Below are 18,442 nucleotides of genomic sequence, written 5' to 3' on the forward strand. Positions count from 1 at the left end.
GACTTAATACTAAAACAAGCGTTTGTCTTCTTGGCAGGAATTGCTCCCATCTTTAGTTAAAAAAATCACATATGTAATCCTTGTGAAATACAGATTAACCGATTTAATCATACATATTTAAGCAAAACTGAGGCAATTGCAATTGCACATATCTTTTTTCGTGGATGAATTGAATGTTAAACTTTGGTGACTGTTCCTACCTTTTATAACAGATTCTGGCAAAAAAATAACTTGGGTGGAAAAAATCTAATTTCCTGTAATTTCCCGCCATTTTTTAGCAAAAGTCTGGGTTTTTAAAAATTCTTTTTTAAGTCAATATAAAACAGTTTTGTTGCGTTGTTTTGTTTCTAAAATAGTTTTTTATATGTTGATGAATGTTTTTGTGTTACCACAAATACAACATGGATACCACAAGGTGTATATAATGCAGAACAGAATTTTTGAATTATCAAGACCAGATATTTTTATTTAACAGAACATTTTATGACGTCATTTCTGATCTCTATAACGTTATCAAATTATTTTGGACCTGGAATGAGTTTGTAAAAGACATTTTACAAACTGTCCCAAGATTCATCACTTAAGCAAAAGTGGTTCGGGATTTATATACCGCGGGCATTTTGTGCCCCCCCCCCGCCCCCGGGTTACTAGGACCAAAAAATGCGCAGGTACAATAGGTTTGATAGTACTACCGCCATAACGACACTTCCTGTAAAGCGTCAAAAGCGTTTTCTTTGAAAAATGTCTACCATAGTAATATTTCAAAAAAGTTGCAAGAAAACTCAAGAGATATTTGCATTATTCTGAAACAAGTAAAATAATTTTTTGCTGTTCTAGGCCATTTCAAAAAGTCTTTCCGTCTTTGTTGTCCATTGTTATTGCGTTAATCTCAATTTATGTTTTTGTAGTCAAGCCAGACCAAGTTCAAATACTGTCATCAGTGGTAAAAGGAAGATGTGTTAAAACAAATTGGAAATTACTAAATACTGGAAAATGTAATGTGACATATTACATTGAGTACAAAGTTAATGGTGAAAATAAAGCAATTCACCATGCCAGCGTTGAAGGTGAAAACAGTTATAAATATTGCATGGAGAATATAGTCGACGTGAAACACACTGGTACTGTTTATATGAGAGCAGCATTTGGAGATATTAAAGGACTGTGGAATAACCTGCGCATGAGTTATGAAACGCGTAAGTACGTTGTTCCTTATATCAACGGAATAAGTTTTTTTGGTTAAAATATATGAATCTTCTTGCTTTATAAACATTGCAGCTTGAGTTTTTTCCCATCATCAAAAGTACGACACACAAGGTACACAAAGACGGTCTACTTTCTGAGTAAATTCATTGCATATAACGAACAACATTCTACTTATATCTATGTTTTATAGTCAAACCAATGCTACCTTAATTCATCAGCTTTTCGCGCAGAACCGCTGTGCAAACAATAGTAATTTAATGTGAAATATTTAGTGTGCGCGAAATAATTCTTTTTAAAAGGTGCTTGAAAATTAGATTGCACGTAATCGAATAAAAAACGGTAAATGCAATATCTAGTTGACGTAAATCCAAGATCTAGGAAACTTTGAATGACCAAAAAAAAACCCATTTATGCAAAAAAAAGTTAATATTTTAGACAATACATTGATATCCCTATTTAGTTTCTGTTTTCTATAATACCCGTGAGGTTCAATGAAAATTAAATGCGCCAAAAAGATGCGCGAAATTTAAATACGAGAAAAGAGACGCGCGAAAATTTCGTGAAATAAGTTACACAACACACTTGACTATAGACAAACATTTTTGTTAACTCTTCTCTAAATCACGAAAAAAAACAAAGGTATGTGCTATCTGAAGAGCAGACTTTTTTAGCTACATTACTCAATCATCGAAGTATATTATTTTACCATGAAAAGTTTTAAAATTTAGGTTTATCCATATTAACCTCCCATCTCCCTTAAAAAAATTAAAATTGAGAACTTCACTAAACTAATTAAGTTGTTGCTGTATCCAGTAAAAAACAAAACGAGATTTTTCACGACATTTCTATACTATATTTTAGCAAGTTTTCGGAGGCTCAAGTCCACCGTGATCTATATGTACTAACGCCTACAATAAAATACATTTGTAAACTAGGACAATTCTAAAGGCATGGATTAAGCAGTTTTATTTAGTAAAAGTTTATCACGGCTAACTTACAAAATCTCCCTCAACGTGAATCAATCACGAGCTAAAACTGCAAAATCGACAAAGAAAGGCAGACAAAGAGATTATCCAGTGCAAATACAAACAATATGCTTAAACCATTCTTTCTTTAGCTCTCAATATTGGTCAGCAATCCAATATACTTCGTCCTACACCAGTATCGATCGCAGTTGCAGTTGTTGTGATGTTGATACTCTTTCTTATCATGTGTCTTGTGTCATACTGCATACTGAGAAAAAAAGGTACGACTCTACTTATCAGTTTAATGCATGAGTGTGTAAATTAAATCTGGCTTGCCGTAATAATGTAGAGGAGCCTTTAAATTGCTCTTTAAAACAAAGGCCTTCCGAGCAGTAATCATTTTTGTTAGTGGCTAAGGTGTCAATTAAACGTTTTATGATAACAAGATGTATTATTGTCATAGGCTATCAAGCGCGTAGAATGACGAACGTACCTGAACTTGTTATAAAGGAAGATAAAAACATTTTTCAAGCAGAGGATTTGAAAAGTAGTGGTGGGGAGAAGCAAAAAATGTTGCAAATTATGGAATCATTTCAGATGAGAAGAAAAAATAAAATATAAGCTTTTTCTTTGACGTGTAAGAATAGCCAGAGTACGATAAATCCCAAAGGGTAGATTGACTTGCTTTCACGACGGCTTGGTAATAAAAGGTTCTACAAAAGACCTGCATTCATCGAATCTAATCCGTCATCAAGAAATATAAAGATATAAAATGTTGTATATAATGTTTTATATATATTTAGAAAGAAAAGAAAACATCAACTTTATTTGGAATTGCAAAAGGTTGTGAGCTTTTTTAATAGGTAACAATCTACAAGCTGTGCAAGGCTCGAACTATAAAGTAAAATTAAGCAGAGGATAAGCAACTGGTCAGTCTTAAGTAAATTCCTATGGAAACTACTTACATTTTCTAAAATTCCTTATTTGGTATTGTTAGAGAATCTCACAAATATTCGCTAAAACAAATCTCGCAAAGAAATTTTCAGCAAGATGTGATAAAAGATCACAATGCGAGAAGAAAAATAAAATGAATAACGAATGAATAAATTAAATATTGTCAATACTTCTTTCACATTCCACCTAAATAAACGCCACCAACACTAACGCTCTCAGGAAGAATAGCGCTTATAACTCGGCGACGTGGTTCTTAGAAAAATGTTTGCAACACTAAGAATCGTGACTTTCGTTGCTGAGAATATTTACGAATTTACTCTTGCGATGTTTAACGTTGGTTTTGCAATATTAAATCTCCGATATGCTACTTTTACCGTTGGTTTACGACACTTACTGTTAGTTCACGACATTTAGTGTGGATTTACGACATTTAGCATCGCAATTGTCACAGCTTTGGACATCTCAAAATAACTTTCGATATATGTACCTTTTTACTGATTCATTCTATGCTGTTTGATAAAAAGAAAAAATTTATCAAATATTAACTTTAATGATCCCTTATTATTCTGATTTTGATTTCTTCTTTGTGTAAATGAAATTTGCTCTTTTTAAATTTAAGTGAAATTTTACATTATTGGTATTTTTTTACGTCCTATAATTTTCACGAATGGTATCTTCGATGATATTTCGCGGATACGAAGAACCGCGAAAAGCGCGAAAATAAATATCCGGGAAAATTAGTTCTATGAAGATATCCACTTTTTTTTTACTGTTGTAAATAACTGCCAAGTTCTGGGACTACCTTTTCCTAAAAATCAACATTTTCACACTGCCAGTGACATTGTTAAACTTTTAGAAAAGAAAACAACGAATATGTTTATAAGAAAACAACAATTGGAAGTAATTAATCTTATTAAGGAAATGAAACAATATGACAAAAAATATTCTAAAAAACAACAAAAAGATTCGAGAATGTCATCTGTAAAGAAGAGGTCAGATGTAACTCACAGCAGAAAACAGTTTCTAAGTATTACTAACTTCATTCATACTGTACTCAGCGCTCAACACGGTCATGAGTATGTTCATCTATATGGTTATTTTGGTTAAAGTTCTTTCGTTCACAGAAGGTACCTTTTAGCTTTCTTTAATGTTGTTTTGTAAGACATTCATATAACGTGCTATTATTTTTCTTGCAGGACACACTGCTAACGTGACATATAAAGTCGAAGAAGCGTCAATATTCATCAATGTTAGAAACGTTTCGCACCATGATCAGCTCGTTTTTCTGGATAAGTATAACCATTCGTTGGCTAGTGTAGGGTTGATCAAAAATATGACGATGTTATCTATGAAGTTTGGATCTATTGCAGATGTTCGGCGAATTAAAAGTATTAAAATTCTATCAAAACAAATTGAAAGAAGAGAAAACCAATCAAAGCAATCTCTAGGTAAAGTTTAGTGCATTAATATTAATGCCTTTTTTAGGCTTTTGAAATCTCCCTTGTAGATCTATTACTACTTTTGACACTTTCTTGTGTTTTTTTTAATTCCATTTTTGTTTTTACTTAGGATATATCCATGTAGTTTTTGTCACAACAAGAACGCTTCTTGCTTACCTACACAGAGATGTTTTTACACTCAGCTAACTCAAACTTTTCTATTTTAGGCAAAATAACAATATTGCTATTGACATGGTCAATCTTAAGTACGTTAGTCATCATAATCCTCATCTCAGTATTGATAAGAAAGAAAATCACACGACTGACGGGAGGTACGCACATGATTTTTGACGTGTGAAATTTGTTTGTTCATTATATTGAAGAACGTTTAACACATATAGATAAAGTACTTGGCCAATTGAAATTCTTACAAAGTGTTTAGTCGCATTGGAAGAGAAAAATAATTTGCAAAGAGATGGACACTTTTTTAAACTTTTTTGACCATTTTCTCAACCAGCCTTTTATAACTTTAACTTTCTGCTTTGAAAGGGACAACTAATAATATTAAATAGAGTAAAAAGATAGAAAAAAAAAGTTCATTTACTCGTTTTAAGTAAGTCTGTGTGTCACCACGGTCACAGGGGAATAAATGGCATGCGTCTCAACGATTTGAGACCACCATTATCCGCACATTCGTCAGACTTTATGTCATAATCTTTGGAGAAACTTTGATCTGATGACACTTTCCTTGTGATGACATTTTCCTTATATGTTATGTGTAATGACAACTATTGATATTGTATAAATCAAGGAAGGAAGGTTATCTTCGTCAACAGAAAATTCTTTTTATACAAGATTTTTTTATTGTTTGTTCAGTATGACAAGAATGTGGGTCACAGGAAATAAATACTTTTTAGTTTCTTTCTCATTTTTTATTTATTTGTATATTTATGTTTCATTTTTATATTTTTTTATCTTATATTTCTTTTTCTTTTTTTTCTTACTATTTTATCTTCAGATTGCATTAAAGAGAGATTTGTGGCTTCAAAAGAGACAGTTACTATGAAAGACAGTTCCTCCATCTTGACAGAGCAAAATAATAAAATTAAGAATCCTAATTCTGACACAATTCCAGCAGCAACATCGTCAACAAACAAGGAGTACATCCGACCTAATCAGGAAGTTAATGGGCTGCCACCACTTATATTTGAGAATAATATACAAGAAACATCAGAGGAAGATCATTTTTACGATATTCCGAAATTCTCAAACTTGATCGAACAAAATGAGGAGGAATATTACAAAGCACCAAAATCACTACTCGAAACTTGCGAAGTAAACTCTGAAACCTTTCAAACTAAAATTGACAAATGTAAAGGAAGAACTAACTCGGATGTAGCGTATGCTAATATTGGTCAAAAATTACAAGCCTACTGCAAAAGAAACGGGCTGTCGAAAAATAGGCTGTCTAAGCGCTTTCAAAAGAAAGCATCTTCAAGGAAGTTGGTCATTACAGAGGAAGAAAAGTTTTAATTGTGTGATGTATTGGAAGAATGTGTTATTGATTTTTATAGCTGAGAAGATTCAAAAAACGTTTAGTTATTAACAGTTTGAAAGTATAAACTATGAGAACTGATTTATCATCAAAGAAGGGGCATGGCAATTTCACATCGTTTTATACCTATAACAGAAGTTAGCATGTAATTTTACTGTGGCTCATTGCTCTGTTATATGTTTAGAAATCCTTTTTTTATTTACATATTTGTTACGAAATATACCGCTATTTTCTAATTCCTTTTGCTTGAACGAAACTAACTGTATTGAATAATGCATACCTTAAATTAAAATAACTCTTTCAGACTAGCATGAGACTAGCATGAGATTATCATGAGACTAGCATGAGACTAGCATGAGATTAGCATGAGACTAGCATGAGATTAATAAAAATTTTTACTAAAACACTTAATTCTTTAAAAGCTAGCCCAGCTAGAGATTTATCGGTTTGTAGATTTTACTTTGGTAAATCTAGAAACAGCCATTTTTAAGTCCACGAACTACTACAACACGAAGTGCTAAATCTTTTAATTCTGTGTCACTGTATAATTCATTTAGCACGTCACATATTCTTATTTTCTTATTGAAGCAGTAAGGCCCAATTTACACTATATAAAAACGGCTTTTCTCATAATGGTATGGCCGACTTAGAAATGTCTGGAGAGATTATTTTGGTACGGGAAAATAGCCATGTCCTACAACTTTTCCCTTTTGTTCGTCCAGCTTTCCTTTTTTACTACGACACAAAACCTTGTGGGATTTTTCCTTCGCTTATTGTCATCTTCTATTATCCATTCACGGTACCATGCGGAATCTTAAAGGTTATGAAATGACTGAACCAGAGACAGAATTTCATCTGTGACGATGAAAGTGTAGATGACAGCGAGATAAATTAGACTGGTATGAATATGGTGACGATTCTTCACCTGAAAAGTTTGTAATAGATTTGTAAAGTAAAACCGCACATTTTCATGAAAGACGTTCCAACCCGCGGATAAGTCTACTCCCATACAGACCCATAGTTTCTTATGTTTTGTCAGGAGATAAGCACAAGGCCTAGCTGCAGAAAATTTTTTTTTTTAAATGTATTACTGGCGGTGGGGTAACATTTATTAAAATTAAAAATAATGTTTTCTAATATCTAAAATTATCTTTTATAAATGTTCTAGAAGTGTATAAAAATGTGTAACTTTTTACATATTATTGTAAGCAAAATATATGTTCTTATGCGGATATGATAAACGCAAAGCAATTTTTTGTATAAGAATATCAAAATTCCAACCAGGGGGGTCATTATTCATTATTCATAGTTCTAAACAATAGACCTTTTGTTTTCAACCTAAAATCCCAGCCTGATATTCTTATAAAGCTTATTTTTATAAGAAAAAGTGTAAACATGAATATTATAACAAATATTATTTTAATTTGGAGAGAAAATTAAAATAAAGGAAGATTGATGACAATCGTTGTCGGCTCAAAAAAATGAACGCACCAAAACAGCATACTAACAAAAAAGGTTAAGGCTTGAAAGTCATTAAGAGGACTGAAAGCAAAAGTGACATGGACCCAATCTTCCCCTACGGACGAAAGAAATAGATAAAAACTCACAGGTTAGACAGACAAAGACATTGTTAGACAGTCTAAAAAATGCAAATTCTTAGTATAATTTGGAATTATTTTGCATTTAATTTTGTTGTCTCTGTATTTTATGTGGGTAATAATACTTGTTTCTTCGGAGTTAAATGTGAAATAAATTTGCAGCGCATGACGAATTGAGAAAGAAAAAAGATATAAACGTATAATTAATAGTTTCTATCAGGCCTACAATACACGTATTTCTTATAAAAATCTTTCAACTTTGCGTTGCTATTGCGAAAAACTATTTGATGTCAAATTACAGACCCAATAATTATTGAGTTCAAACTTTGAAAAAAAAGGAAGCTATTCTATTAAACGTATCAACCATCATCTTGGAATACAAAAATGAGCTAAACAACTTTAAAATGAACTTAAGCCCGCTAATGTATTGTTGTTTGACCGCATTAGCTTCAAAGAATAAATCACATTTTGTATTAATACTTGCTTATACTATAAGTTACTTAAATTTTTAAAGATTTTTCTACTGTTACTTATAAAAAATACGTGTACAATTGTAACAAAAAAGTTTAATAAAAAATCAAATAAAAACACGCACAAATTTTGAGCAATGAACTATTTCTAACAAAACCACACACGTAATAATCAAAAATTAAAATTAAAAATATATATACAAAATAACTAAAAACCGACTTCAGATTTTCACTTCGATGTGGTAAGATTTTTTGTTTGTCGGGAGATTGTTTAGCTTCTTTGGGATTAACACTAAGTATTGCGGGATAGAATGCTAATGCTATTAGCTTCAATGCCGCATATATGTGTATTTTAAAACTACTGTACACAACGAATACCCCCCCCCCCCCATCCACGAAATTTTGGGCGTATTTATATCCGTAAAATAGTGTAGCTAGTGTAAGGTAAAAAATAATGTTTTCCAAACATGATTTATGGGTTAAGAAAACCTTTAAAATGATTGGCTAGCCTTTCTTTTATGTTCAACAAGTTTTGCATCATGTCATATACCTGTGTGCGTAATTTTCTTTCGTTTCCAGATCATGCTTTGTTGCAACATGATCACAACAGCTTGCAATATCTGTAATTACCACAGTTTGCACTTTCTGAAGGGATTCATCCTACTACCAAGTGGACAATTAAATGCTTTCGCAAATTCTGCTGTGTTCTGTATTGTTTCACGCACTCTATAATTTTAAAATTTAACTTCATTGTCCAGTGCTGAGAAATAACGCAAGCTGTTGATCTCAACAATTATTTTATGCTCAAAATGAAATGAAACATTTTTTCCTTTCAAAAATAAATAAATAATAATTAACAACATCCATATAACATGATGACTCCAAATGCGGACCTGGTGTACAAAACTCACTGTTCTATCTATCTATGAGCGCATGCGAAATTTTTATCGCTGACGACCCATTCTACTTTGATTCTTCTACTTTTCTAATGTTTACAAGTCAGCTTCAAACTATTTGTGTAACAAAAGGCGAAAAGAACTTGATTGGACATTTTTCACAGCTCATCGTATAGTTGCATTATCGTACGTAGAGTATATACCTGTTTTATAAAAACTACTAATCTGTAATGTTTACCTTTCCATGTTTGGACTGTGCACATCAGTTTTAAGTTGGCTTTGAAGTGCTTTATCTGTTTTAGCTGAGCAGAAAAACTAAAGAGAGAAATCTTCAGGTCAATATTTGTGAAGCTCTCACAATATCTGCACATAGTAGACATAAAACTAGTCACTAAATGCTATTACCGACCATTCTAATATTTCGCAGTTATTGCAAATAACTTTTGATCAAATGAGTTTTGTGGCGTGGTCTAAGTGTTTCAAGTGTTATGTAACTCTCAAAGTTTACCTGTGCAAATGAAAGAAAAAACAATTGGTCATTGGATTCTGCAACTCCTTGTAGCAATGGTTGTTTCCCATTTTCTTTCTCCCAATCCTTAAAAGCCTAGAAGCAACAAAAAAAGTTAATGGTCAGCATCAGCATCGGTTATACTGCAATGATGACGCTTGCCGCTGTGAATAAATTAGAATTATAGATTTACCTAGATCAAATACTCTAAGCACAATTCTATATAATTATTCTGCTTCGTGTATGTGTTTTTGTGAATCTACTTCTCGCCAAAAAAAAGTTCGTCAAATACTTTTGATGGACAGGATGTATCCTTTCAAGTTTTACGGGCACAGTTGTGAGGACAACTACAGATCCCGTACATCCATAAAATACTTACTCTATAAGCGATTGTGATACCTCCATTATCAGCAATATTCTCTCCAAGTGTTTTTTGTCCATTTATCTAAAATGATAATCAGCGCGAACAATTGAATCATAAGACAGTTTTACTGCTTCAGTAAAAGTGTTTAGCAGTTTTGTACTTACATAATCACCTGCTACTTCTACAGCAGAATATTGATTAATGAAACATTTACTTCTGTCGACAAAATTTAAAATAGAAGACAACGTCCACCATGAATTGTCTTTATCACGAAGGTTACCATACTTATCAAATAAGCGTCCTATAGTTATTAGTAAAAACATCAGTATATGGCAATGATTTTCATCACCTGTGCCCCTAGACATTGCATATGTTGCATTTGAAACAGTTTATACCCGCTTCCACGAAAGAATGACCTATGCTGTTGTCTAATTAGGTGGTGCGCACACGATGTTTTAAAAGGCAGTTTTAAATGCATCATTACCTCTTTCACTGGATTCTCACTAATGCCACTACTTGTGGAAGTTAGAGAGGTTATCCTATACAAACAAACATTGGTTATGACAATAATCTAATATACACAACACAAATCGAAAAATTACTTTAACACTTGAAGAACAGCTCGACTCTTTTTTCAGTCAGAATCTCGAAAAGTGAGCAGCGATTGGTGGCTGAGAAAAAGACCTAAACGGTTTGTGTTTGGTACTGCTAAGTAGATCAATTTATCCACTTTCTAAAACATGTGTTTCACTTGTCACGACAACCTAGTCCACAGGAGTTATGGCTGTCCAACTATTGGGCTATTTTTGCACAGCTTTTCCCGGGACTCGCTCTTTAAGGGTTAGTTTTTTTTTAAATTAGGTATAAAAATATTGGCGCATTCTAACCTTTATTATCAAAGCCATGCGTCATCTCATGTCCAATAACAGACCCTATGCAACCATAATTTACTGCTTTCGGGTAGTCTGTCTCAAAATATGGTGGTTGAAGAATAGCAGCAGGAAATGCTGAAGAAAATCAATTACTGATGCATTAGAAAGGAAATGAAACAGGTAATTTGGATTGCTCCTAAAATGTTCAATTTTATTCCTAAACATTAATTTTCTTGCATTTAATTATAACTGTTATTTGTATTCAATTTTTATAGTATTATCCTACCTATATGGTTACTCTGTGGGCTGTAGTATGCATTGATGGTTGCTGGAGTTTGAAGCCAGGTATTTTGATCAACTTTTTCTCCAAGCTTTTTTAACGTTCTCATGGCTTCATATCGATTCAAGTATAAAATATTGTCGAAATAACTAGAACCATTAACCATCATCTGCAGTATAAAAACAACCATTTTAGCAAATATATATCAAATATATAACTCACATCGATACGATGAAACCAAATAAGGAAAATGATTATTTCATCAAAAACATTCTAAGTTTATCACTGATCACAATTATATTCGCGGAGTATTAATTATAGATAAAAATAATAAAGACTAACATTGGAAATCTGGATTATAAATACTAGATCAACTAATAATTGTAAACTTGTTTATTGCTCCCAATGGTAATACTTTGTTTATCAGAAGCTGCATTATTATATACAAGATAAATCTTATTTTGAATAGGTTTTGACGAACTGCAAGTATACTCACCCCAGTGTATTTTTCATCTAATTTTTTAGGATTCAAAATATACGGAGGATAACCGATTTGTTGAACAATTGCGTCAATTTTCTCACTAGCAGCTTCTCTTGTTGTACTGTCAAGCCAGGTAAGTGATGGTAGAATCTCTTTAAAGGCTTTTCGTAGATCACCAACCATTTTGTTCGCCTGAATGAATTCGTTATGTATACTTTTCAGACTGCGACGAGTAAATAAATTCTCTTTTATCAGATTAACTTCCTAAGATACCAGCTTTTTTATCGATGCCTTATTCTTTTTGTGTGTTTTTTAACAAAAGAAAGGTTTCGTGTCTCTCTTGTGGAAAAAGCATCTTTAAGTATTTCACTTTATCCGCTCCCCCGTCCTAAAATCTGAATTTTCTTTACAATACGCTTGGTTGAAAAATTGAATTTAAGTCTTTCTAATTACGAGTTAAAAATATCACCGCTACAACCCTAATTTGAATTTTAACATTTCAGTGAAAAGTTTAAAACTGTAACTATCTGCTCACCTCTATGTGACTTTTCTCAGAAAATGCTTTCTTAACGAACGCAGCTCCAAGTGCTAATCCAAGATGCTTATCTGTCACTGATATGCATGTTTGCCATTGAGGGGGAGGGGTTTCAGGACCTCTAATCGATGCTATCAGCTTGGTAAACAACTGGACAATGGTATCGGGTAAAGCATCCAAGTAATGCATCACAACTTTTATCAGCATATAATTATGGATTGTGCTAAAAATAAAGATAATCTTAATATGGCTATATATTTCACTATTTTTGTTGTTTTTATTTTTGTAAATAGCATAGAAAATAAAATAGCAAATGCCTTTTATCACATCACATGTCTAATATCACTTACTTGTAGGAAGTGGTCGACAATAAGAAGTCTAATTGATCGAAGTAATTTTTATTTGTTATAAGAACTTTCTCATCTAATTTAATCTTCTTATCAACGTCATTAAAAGCAGATTTTAAGAAGTCACTAAAAAAAATCTAAAGAAAAAAGATGGAAATACTCAAGCTAGAGTGTGTGCAGTTTAGCTCCTAAATTTATGTAGTAATCTTGAATAAAATTAGTTTGGGTTCATTTTCTGCTCTAGCGCAAAAACTTGAACAAACAAAAAATGGCAGACAAAAATTACAAATATTGAATATGGAAAAATTGAATAGTCCGTTTGGTGGAGAGACATTGGAGACTCAATTGTAGATCAACTGCATTATCGTAAAATCATGATCAAACCCTTTAAGGTGACTCCATAACAACCCCATTTAAAGAGAACTACTGTCACACTTCTCCTTAAAAGACTTCCATCGCCATTCAAACGAATTGTCACGTCACGAAAAAGATAGATGGACCTGAGTACTTTAAAAATTAAAATTAATAGCATGAGGCAAGCCAGAGCAAACATACCGTAATGCTTCGATTAAACACCCCCTTTTTTAGACGCTCCTCCCCTTAATTAAACTCCCCCTTTTAATTAATTTTTTTCAATAAACGTCCGCTTGTAATAGTCGTTCCCTCATTAATCGATATTTAGGATGATGTTAATATTATGTGAAAAATATGTGTTCCATCGGCAAAAAGAAAAAGAAAAAAAATCGAAAACTTAAATAATCGCCCCGGGTGTTTATTTAAAGCATTGCGGTAAATTACTTTCATGATATCAGCACTCTGTCGTGTTTAAAACATGTCTTTGATAAAAAAAAAAACAAATAACAGAATGAATGAATGAATGAATGAGTGTTCAATTTCTTTTTTTTTTAATTATTTAGCAGCATAAAAAAACGATTCGTATAACGAAAGTTCAGTGCTGACTTGTCGAAATAGAAAAACTAAAAAACGTTTTTTGCATAAAAAACAAAGCAAACGACCAACTAGAAAAAGTTACTTAAATTCTGAAGTCATTTTACTAAAAAATTTTTCTTAACAACTTTCTTAATTTTGACCCAACGAAAAGACTTTAATCTCTTTTTCGCCCTTTATACATCATCTAAAATGATGTCTGTTCTGTTGAAATCGTCGATTTTTAAGTAGTCTTCCGATTTGTCAGGATTCATTTAATTTTTTTTTATACCAGGCAAAAATATCTGAATGCCATTTCAATGCCATTGATTGATGGGAAGCATTTGTTTCTTACACAAAAATTTTACAGTTTTTAAATTTATTTTTAATGTTTGAAAAAGGTGTATTAAACGTGATTGTTTTTACAATAAGTTAAATTATCATTTTTTAAAACACATCTATTACCATTATATGTCACCATAATACTTAGTTTAAACAATTCATCTTTAAACCTAAAAAGTTAGATATATATAAAAGACGACTTTCCCAGACCTCTTACGCAAATCGACAGGAAAAATAATGCAGGGGGTAAGTCGTGGACCAGTCCAGTCCAAACTTTATTTTCAGTTACAGGCATCTTTTGATCTTGAATTTAGAATATAGCTTTCATGTAATTTAGATCATTTATCAGTCTGCATTTTCTATTTTTTCCGCGCATGCGCAAGAATGCCGTAAAAACGTAAACATTGAAAGTCATCTATTAATTCTGACCATGTATCAGCGCCACGCGGTTGTAAAATTATACAGAATAATGATGCATTTACTAAAAGCTAAGACCTTCCGATAGCACTTTTTTTCCCTGAAATTTCCAGAAAGGTCTGTTGAATCATACAGCTATGAACGTGTGCAGGAAATAATAACCTCTTTTCAAACGAAGGGGGTATTAAAAACAATAAAAAAAACAGATTGTTTTGTTTTTCAGCGGCACACTCATACCTACTAAAATAACAACAAAACTATCCAATCTACTTACGTTCATCCAGGATATTTGAAGATTGTAAACTGGGTATACATTGTATGAATTTGATGTTTTGCTGGATATTAGTATCTAAAGAAAAAACAGAAAAATGAACTCACATAAAAATAATGCCCCCCCCCCCCCTTGCTTTAACGATTGTTGCTTGTAAGGAATAAAAGATAAGGATTTTCTTGAATGATTTTCGTATTTACCTTGTTAAGACTTCTTTCAAAATCGAAAAGATCAGAAGCGATGCTATTGCTGTCCCAGACAGTCAATCCGTCAGAAAATGCCGATACCAGTTGTAGCATAAAGCGTTCATACATGTTTTGAAATCCATATCGCTTGTTTTCGAAATCCTCTTTTTCAAAAAATGCACTTCCTGGATGTCCAAACTTAAAGTAGATATTTAGATAATTATTCTTTACAAATATGATTTTGCGAATGACATAGCCATTCAACCCTATTTGGCATGGGAGGAGGGTATAAAGATTGCGCAAAAAAAGCAAATTTTAATATCCTCTGGAATATTTGCCTAATTGTTACTCTCAAAACCTCGCGAGTTTTAATATTTTCATTTTAATATTTTCATGAGTTCAAAACCACCAAAGTAAACTTTCTAAAACTACCTCGATAGGTTGTTTTAACAAAACTATCAAGGTAGATGTGTTTGAAACTTTAGGTGTGAATGGTAAAAACCGAGTTTTATTGAAAACCAGCTTTATTAGGTGCGAATAGGATATAAGCTTACCTCCCTAATATAATTACGCAAAATTATAACATCATCAAATACTTGCTATTAATAAGTATGCAAATATATGAATTCGTGTAAACCATTTGAAACGCCAAACTGAAAAGCTAGACACATATCTAACCCCACATGTCTTAGAAAAGTGTTAAGTAAACGCCACACTCACAGCTACTTAATGATGTCATGTATGAGCATAGCAATCCCACTTTAGAGGAACTTTAGAGTCCAAATTAAAACTTCTAAACAATGTTCTAAAGCCTCGAATGCGAATTCAACTTGCTTTTTAAATAGGGAGATAAACTTTAATTGAGTTGGAAACTATGTCAAAATTAGACCTACTTTTATAATGTTATTGGTCGAATGTTTTAGATCAGGACCAACAGTAAACTCGAACAATGGAGAAACGCTTGCTTCTTTAAAAACCTTTTGCATTAACGCGTTTGTTCTTGATGCATCAGAGACGTCAAACGTAACTTTTTTAAAGCCACCCAACTTTTTTATTAGGTTTGCCATTGGTGTTGTGCCCAATTTATTTTTTCCTTTTACATCCATGCAACTCTCAAATAATCGAAACATATTTTTCTTTGCCTCGCTGTCTAATGTTGCATTTTCCTTGTTCTCTAAAATCGATTTCTCGATTTTGAAGAGTCTTTCTTGAAGTTGTGAAATGGTTGAAATTTCTGATTTTCCATTTGGGATTGGATTTTTTGACAACCATCCACCACATGCGTATTGGTAGAAGTCATCACATGGATTTACAGATTTATCAAGAGCTGATAGGAAGTGCCATCTCACTTCACATAGTGTGTTGTTGCAGTGGTGATCCGGTGCCACCTTCTTCTCAGTGTTCTCATTTTTCTTTGTGCCGTAAAGAAGAACTAGCACCGACACACCTGCTATCAAGAGAAGTATGAGGAAACCAAACACGGCCCTAATGATATAGGCCCGTGCTTTCCGTGATTGGCTAAACTTCACGTAAGATACCATCTTGAAATTAATTCTTGGGATTTTACTAAAAATATTTTTTGGTAAGCTTAATGGATTTTGAGACGGTTATTGTAACTCAGCGATATAGTAACTGTCCATAGAATGGGACGTTATTTAGGAAATAAATTGGGGGGGGGGGGGTGAGAAAGATCGGCGGATTTAGCAGACAAGACAAAAAATTAAATTCCAACAAATATTTTTTTTGTTTGTTTTTCGTCAATTTAAATTCCGTCAATCCCGTCAACTTTATGTCGCGCAACAATTTCTTCTCTCAAGGTACGCAAGAAAATACCGTAATTACTCTAATTTAACGTGTTGGAAAAAAATAATTATTTGAGGGAGTCGCGTAAAAAAGAAGAGAAAATAAATTACCTTAAAAATGTCAATTTGAGATCGCGTTAATAATTTTCACTAAAATTTTCACTAAAACTCGCGCTATATTAGAGTAAAAAAAAACAACGAAAATAATTTTGATAAATTTATTTTTTATTTTTATTTTATTTTTTCTTTAAACTTTTCTTCTACTTTTCGTACATTATAATCTCCACCTTTGTCTTTTCTTCCATTTTTTTTTAAAGTTCTGTATTAGCTGAAGTGAATTGGAATCTGTTATCTCCATACTACCTTGCTCTAGGTCAAATGAATAACGCCTGTCCCCCGTAACGTTTAATTTTAAAGAACAACCATATTTTGAAAAGAAAAAAAGATTAAACATGGTTATTATCACGACAACCAATCACGAAAAAGTTAGGAGCGGGAAATTTTTTACAAATAGAGCATAAAAAACGCCCAGAAAATAATTGACGAACATGATTGGGTCGATGATGAATATCCATTTAAGTATTTATAAAATTACTATTTTGAAACAATATTTTTTTTGGTTAGCTACAGGTGTAAAGAGAAGTTTTACGAAAATTAAAGAAAAGAGTGATTATTTTTCGTGAAATAACGTAATAATTAGAGAAATGTTCAACCCTGTCACGTTAAATTAGATGAAAAAGAAAAAGAAATACATAAAAATACATAAAAGTTATTAATAATTAGAGGAAATAAATGCGTTCATTTTCGACAAAAACGTCTAAACACGTTGATTAAAAGACATGTTAAGTTAGAGTAGTATTGTTTTAGTGTGCCTCGACCAAAACTGCAAAGAGGTCTTGACACGAACATACCTCATGCGCTGCACATAACATTGAAATCATATCAATTAGTTGACATTTGTCAATATTTGATTCTGTTGGTAACCTTTGCTAAATATGTAAGAATACAATGAATTCTGTTAAGCTATGGTTTCTTATATATCTTCACAACTTACATTTTTGCACTGCATTATTATATGTGAGGATGAAATAAACAATTGTTTCAGTATAAATCTCTCTTTTTCACAAAATATAAAGTTAAAAATTGAGACAAGAAAAAATATGCAGCAGCCACTACAAATATGGAAACTGTATCAGATAAAAACCAGACCAGAACAAAAAAACTACAGAAGATTATTAAGGTCATGTCTGCACATTTTATTGATCAATATTGTATCTTGAGATAAAAGCTTCCATCTCGAGATCGAAATAAGACTTAGATCTTAAAATAGAATCTTCGATTTAAAGATCGAAGGAAGCTTCGATCTTCAGCTGGAAGATTTGATCTCAACATGGAAGGTTCGATCTTAAGATGGAAGGTTTGGTATACGAGATCGAAAGGTGTTCTTGATCTCGAGATGGAAACTTCAATCTCGAGATACAACATTGATCAATAAAATGTGTAGACATGGCTCTAAAAGCTTCCGCAAAAAACGGAATAATTTGACTCGTCTCAATTTAGAAAACTGCACGCCATGGCAAAATATATAATATACTCGCCTGGCCAAGATGTGATGAAAATAATTGTTTCGGAGTAAAATTTTACCATATAAACACAGAAGTTACAACGACGAAAGAAGCTATTCTTTTTTGCTGTTTTTGTCTCATCTCTTTTCTTTGTACAATCTCGTTTTTAAAATAAACACAAACTCATTACACAGCATTTCAGCTACCATTTTAAATATGGAACTTAAGTGTTATGGTTAAACAAACATTGCGCAAGTTGGCGGCTATTACACAACATAAAATTCTGCCAACGTTGCAAAAAAAATGCTATCGTCTGTGTTTTAACTACAATCCCTGACTTAAATTATTGCAAACGACAATTTCAAAGCTCATGACCACAAACAATCGAGAAAGTCATCTCTATGCAAGTAACACGCACTACGAACTTGTCATATTCACCTGTCAATGTTCACAGAGGATTTCT

The 18,442-nt window shown here is 32.4% G+C and overlaps 1 protein-coding gene across 2 annotated transcripts; it reads right to left on the reverse strand.

Moving 5' to 3' along the window:
* Positions 1-7,249: 7,249 nt before the first annotated feature.
* On the reverse strand, positions 7,250-17,106 carry LOC130636230 (neprilysin-4-like). 2 transcript variants are annotated; one of them, XM_057445886.1, is made up of 13 exons: positions 15,506-17,106; positions 14,628-14,810; positions 14,431-14,505; positions 12,474-12,607; positions 12,124-12,346; positions 11,604-11,780; positions 11,114-11,276; positions 10,843-10,962; positions 10,120-10,256; positions 9,971-10,036; positions 9,592-9,687; positions 9,322-9,398; positions 7,250-8,913 (listed from the first exon to the last, which is right to left on the reverse strand). In XM_057445886.1, the coding sequence occupies exons 1-13, from the start codon at positions 16,151-16,153 to the stop codon at positions 8,814-8,816; spliced, it is 2,199 nt and encodes a 732-aa protein (XP_057301869.1). In that variant the 5' UTR covers positions 16,154-17,106; the 3' UTR covers positions 7,250-8,813. The 2 variants fall into 2 exon arrangements, with proteins under 2 accessions (XP_057301869.1, XP_057301870.1); XM_057445887.1 differs by lacking the exon at positions 11,604-11,780 and having other exon boundaries at positions 15,506-17,105.
* Positions 17,107-18,442: the final 1,336 nt, after the last annotated feature.

Source organism: Hydractinia symbiolongicarpus, chromosome 3, assembly GCF_029227915.1.
Source record: "Hydractinia symbiolongicarpus strain clone_291-10 chromosome 3, HSymV2.1, whole genome shotgun sequence".
NCBI lineage: Eukaryota > Metazoa > Cnidaria > Hydrozoa > Anthoathecata > Hydractiniidae > Hydractinia > Hydractinia symbiolongicarpus.